The following is a 5143-nucleotide window of genomic DNA, read 5'->3' as shown; positions in this document are numbered from 1 at the left end:
CCTTAGCCACTAATAAAAGATTCTAAATGAATGCTATTGTAAGAGAAGTTCATAGGAATTTAAGATAGGAAAAATTCAAAATAAAATGTACATATCCAAAACTAAAAAAATATGAAGGGTTATGAATTTAAACTCCTAAATTCATACTTCGCATGCGATATCATTCAATATAGTGAACCTATATGGTTCAAATATCAAGTTTATCCCACTACGAGAAGAGCACCACAAAACATTGCACTTTTTTTATTACACAAATTATTTAACCTCCTTACATACCTAAGGCAATAATGTCAACAATCGAATACCATTTAGCTTTACCGGAATCCATTCAAAAATATTGTATTATAGTTACCGTTTGAAAAAATAAAGTTGATTTTTCTATTGATACACATGCATGTTTAGAAATTTTTAAATTGTTATAAAAAATGTGCATGTTAAAAATAAAGAAACACGTCTTTATTCATCTTAACGAAATACAATGTGATTGATCCATTATCTTTTAAAAACTCCCGCATACAATGACATCCTGTATAGTATTGTGATAATTATTTCTCGATTAGAACAATAATCTATGTCATATTATTTATTAGGAGTACCTTGACATAACCACATGAGATCACAAACGTAGATATCTTTTAATAGCAAATGTATGTTCTACAGAACAAATTTTGTGTTTTTAATTCTAATTAACCGAAAATAAAACTTAATGATAAAGATATTATTCTTAAACAAATGCCTATATATTAATATTTTACTACGCATGTAAGTTTGTCAGCGGTTGTGACGTTCTCTTAGATGTTGTCAACTATCTTGCTCTCGTTTTGTTGGTAAAATACCTAATACATTTTTTAATTTTATCATTTAGAATTTGATAGATTAGTCAAATGCTATGGTAAGTAATTTGATTTTACTTTACAGTGCACACAACATATTTATCTTATAAATACATTGAGTTTCGCTCAACGTAATCATATTTCTACAGTACTTAGTATAAAAATTTGTTATTCTGTAATTTTTATTTTAAAATAATATGAAAAACAATTTATTATTACACAACGTTCAAGTACATAGTTCAATATGTCAATTGATTAGAGGTTACTAGAGAAACTTTCGTACCGGCTTATGAATGGTTTTTTCCGTTTTACTAACCCATAATGATATATCAAAACTTACAGTTCAAATTAGTGCGTGTGGTCGGCTTATATATAAGAGTAATTTTACCTTTTATCAAACTTAAATGCAAAAATATTTACTTTGTTCACTCGTTGGTTTTTTATTTTATACAAATATTTAAGCGAATGATGAGTATATTGTAAAATAATAATATTTGAAAATGCTAATATAATTCACCTATAAATTAAATCGTCGTAAAAATCCAACGAGACAAGACAACATTCTTAACTTATGATTTACAATAGGTCAATTCACTATAATACTTAAGATAACAGTACAAATTTGTAACTGCTGGACATACATTTTGGTATATTACATATGCGAATATCTAAGACGGAGAAAACATTATATTATGTGGATTCTACTGTTTATGGTGCATTTATGTTTTAATTATGTGTATAATTTATTTTATTTTTATAGTATTCTAAAACATAGTGATATTAAAATAGAATATAAACTGCAAAAATCAGAACTCACTAAATTAATAATATTTCACAATGAGTTATTTTTTTAGTAAATATTATGATTTTTGTAGTAAGGAATAAATTAATTATTTTAGGTGGTTATTTTAAATTTTACTTATAAGTATAGTAAATTAATATTGTGATGTTTAGATAATTGTTAAATCTATATAAATATATATATCGGTATAAATGTTTTGTTACGCCTGCAGCTAAAGTTAATTTTTTGATGCTGATTGAAGCGTAAGAAAATAACTGGTGATCAGAGAAAATAAAAGTTAATTTTGAATCACAATATTATACGTATAATTTTTTTTTTTTTTAGGCTTAATCCAGTCCATTTAGGCCCATTGCCGCTTCCGCTATCTCCTTCCATGCTTCTCTGTGTGCTGCCTGTTCTTCTCCATTCCGTACTCCTAGCATTCTGAGGTTTTCCTTAACTCGGTCCTCCCATCGTTGTCTAGGCCTTCCTCTCGGTCGACTTTTATCTGGCTTCCATTTCGTGATGATCGATATAAGCTGGCCCTCTGCTCTCCAGACGTGACCGGCCCATCTTATTCTCTGGCTCTTGAGTGTGGAAACTATATTAGGCTCGTTATATAGAGCATTGAGTTTTCTGTTTGACCTTATCTCGTAGCTACCTTCGTCATTTCTTTTCGGCCCAAATATTCTTCGCAGGACTTTCCTTTCAAAAATCATTAATTTGTTTTCGTCAGACTTAGTAGACGCCCATGCCCCACAGGCATACAGTACAATTGGTCTAACAAGGGTCTTATATAATCGGATTTTTGTTTTTCTTGATAAAATTTTTGACTTAAATAATTGGACTAGTGAAAAATAGCATCTGTTTCCAGCTGCGATTCTTCTGTGGATTTCTTCGTGGCTATCTCCCTGTGAGTTTATATCTACTCCTAAGTACTTAAAGTTTCGAACTCTTTCAAATAACAAATCTTTTACTGTTAAAACATTTTATGGATGTTCTCTCCTTGATACAATCATGAATTTGGTTTTGTTTTCATTAATGATAAGTCCAATCTTTTTCGCTGCATCAATTAAAATGTCGGTTGTTCCCTTGAGACTATCCTCTGTCTCTGCTATAACAGCTATATCATCTGCGTACGCGGCCAAAAATATTTGTTTTTCTTGCCCTATATTCAAACCTTGTGGCTCGTTTTGTAATACTTCTTTAACTACCGATTCCAACGCGATGTTAAACAGGATCGGAGATAGGGCATCACCCTGTCTTACCCCTGTGGTCACTGTAAATTCCTTTGATAATACAGAGTTGAACTTAACTTTGCATCTTGAGTTTTCCATACACGCTTTCATCATCCTAACGAGTTTAGCTGGTATTCCAAGTTGCACCATTACATTCCATAACGTACTCCTAGCTATCGAATCATAGGCTTGTCTAAAATCTGCAAATAACAGGTACACATCTTTATCAAATTCATGACTCTTTTCGGTTATTTGTTTGATGAAATGTATTTGGTCAGTCGTGGATGTTCCAGCTGTAAAACCTGCTTGGTATTCTCCTACTATCTCTTTAGCATACGGTTTTAGCCTATTTAAAATTATGTTCGAGAGAACTTTATAAGTTGTGTTAAGCAGGGATATACCTCTATGGTTTTGACAGTTCATTACATCTCCTTTTTTATATATTGGGCATAGTATGGAAACCTGCCATGCTTTCGGTATTATTTCTTCTCTCCATATTTTATTTATCAGCTGTTTTAAGTTTATCATAAGAGTAATTCCTCCTTTCTTTAAAAGTTCCGCTATTATTGTATCATCTCCTGGTGCCTTCCCTCCCTTTAGCATTTCGACCGCCATTTTAACTTCTTCCAACGTGGGTTCTTCAAAATATTGCTCTACTGTGATAATATTATTGTCTTCCGCTTCCGTTTCGGTTGATATATTCAACATTTGTTCGAAGGCCTTTTTGAATTCTCTTGTTACTTCTTCCTTATCAGTTCCTTGGTCATCTTTCATTATCGTTGATCTTGGTTTAAATCCGTTCTTAACCTCATTTGCCTTTTCAAACAATAGTTGTGTGTTATTTTTGTAGCTATTTTCGATAGTTTCTGTTCTAGTTTTCTCCCACATTCTTTTGTTTTTTCTGATTATCTGCTTTGCTCTTTTCTGTTTTAAGGCTAATTATCGTTTCTTGGCTTCACTTGGATTCCTTAACATTGTTGTTCTTGCATCGTCTCTTTCTACCATGGCAGTCCTGCATTCTTCGTTAAACCATTTATTTATTGCTTGTTTTCCTTGATATCCCAGAACTTCCTCTGCTATTTTCTTGACCGACTTCTCGGTTTTTTCCTACATCTCATCTATACTGCTCGCCTTTTCTGTTGGCCGCAGTATATCATTTAACCTATTTTTGTACTGTTCTGACGTCTGAGAGTAATTCAGTGGTTCAATGTTTATCTTTTTGACAGGTGATCTTCGCTCTTTCCATTTTATTGATAGTCTTAATCTGACTTTGGTTTTCACCATGAAATGGTCTGATATTCCGCTACTACCTCTCATGCTACGCACATCCATTATACATCTTTTAAATCTACCATCTACTACTATGTGATCTATCTGGTTTCTCGTTCGCCCATCTGGCGATACCCATGTCTGTTTGTGTATATTTTTATGGGGAAAGGTAGTGCTACTTACTACCATACCTCGTGCCATAGCAAAGTTTATAAGTCTCGTCCCATTGTCATTTGAGTTCAAATGTAGGCTGTTACTCCCTATTGTCGGGCTGAAGATTGGTTCTTGACCTATTTTAGCGTTAAAATCACCAAGTAATATTTTCACTTTACTATTTGGTAGTAAGTCCCACACTGTGTCCAGTCTTTCGTAATATTCATTCTTAATTGCTTCATTCTTATCTTCAGTAGGTGCATAGCCGTTGATTATAATGAAGTTATACCATTTACATTTTAGTTCTAGATAGCATATTCTATTATTAATTGCTTCAAAAAGTTTTACGTTAGGTAACAGTTTGTCGTTTACCACAAAGCCAACCCCTGCTTGATGATCCAGTCCACCACTATAGAAATAGGTCCAATTATTTATTTTTAGGTTTCCTTGCCCTGGCCATCTAGTTTCTTGAATCGCAGCTATATTCAGTTGATATCGTTCAAGACTCGATATAACTGTCGTCAGATGTCCTGCCCTATACAACGATCTTACATTCCAGGTTCCTATCAAAAAGTCCTTTAGCTCCACATATTTCATCCGAGGCGATTTTGGTTGAATCGTAACAATATGTGTTTTTCCGTGTAGGGTTGTTAGCCCTACGACAACCTCCATTAATGGAGGGCCCAACAGGTTTGAGGTTGTTTCAGGGTATAGATTTGATACACCTTACTGACCTGAGACGTCATCTATGTGACCTTCAGGCTGCAACCTCAGTTAACTAGGGACCGCGGGTTCGTTAAGCCCGTTCCTCTTTACAGAGTACCATTGCGGGTCTCGATTATTGACGTATATTTGGGCGTAATATATAA

General features: G+C 33.4%; 1 protein-coding gene across 1 annotated transcript; it reads right to left on the bottom strand.

Moving 5' to 3' along the window:
* Positions 1-3959: 3959 nt before the first annotated feature.
* Positions 3960-4946, bottom strand: LOC103307721 (craniofacial development protein 2-like). Its single transcript, XM_008179963.1, has one exon. The coding sequence runs from the start codon at positions 4944-4946 to the stop codon at positions 3960-3962; it is 987 nt and encodes a 328-aa protein (XP_008178185.1).
* Positions 4947-5143: the final 197 nt, after the last annotated feature.

Source organism: Acyrthosiphon pisum, chromosome A2 (genome assembly GCF_005508785.2).
Source record: "Acyrthosiphon pisum isolate AL4f chromosome A2, pea_aphid_22Mar2018_4r6ur, whole genome shotgun sequence".
Taxonomy (NCBI): domain Eukaryota; kingdom Metazoa; phylum Arthropoda; class Insecta; order Hemiptera; family Aphididae; genus Acyrthosiphon; species Acyrthosiphon pisum.
The sequence above is the reverse complement of the archived record's forward strand: the minus strand, read 5'-3'. Positions and strand labels throughout refer to the sequence as shown.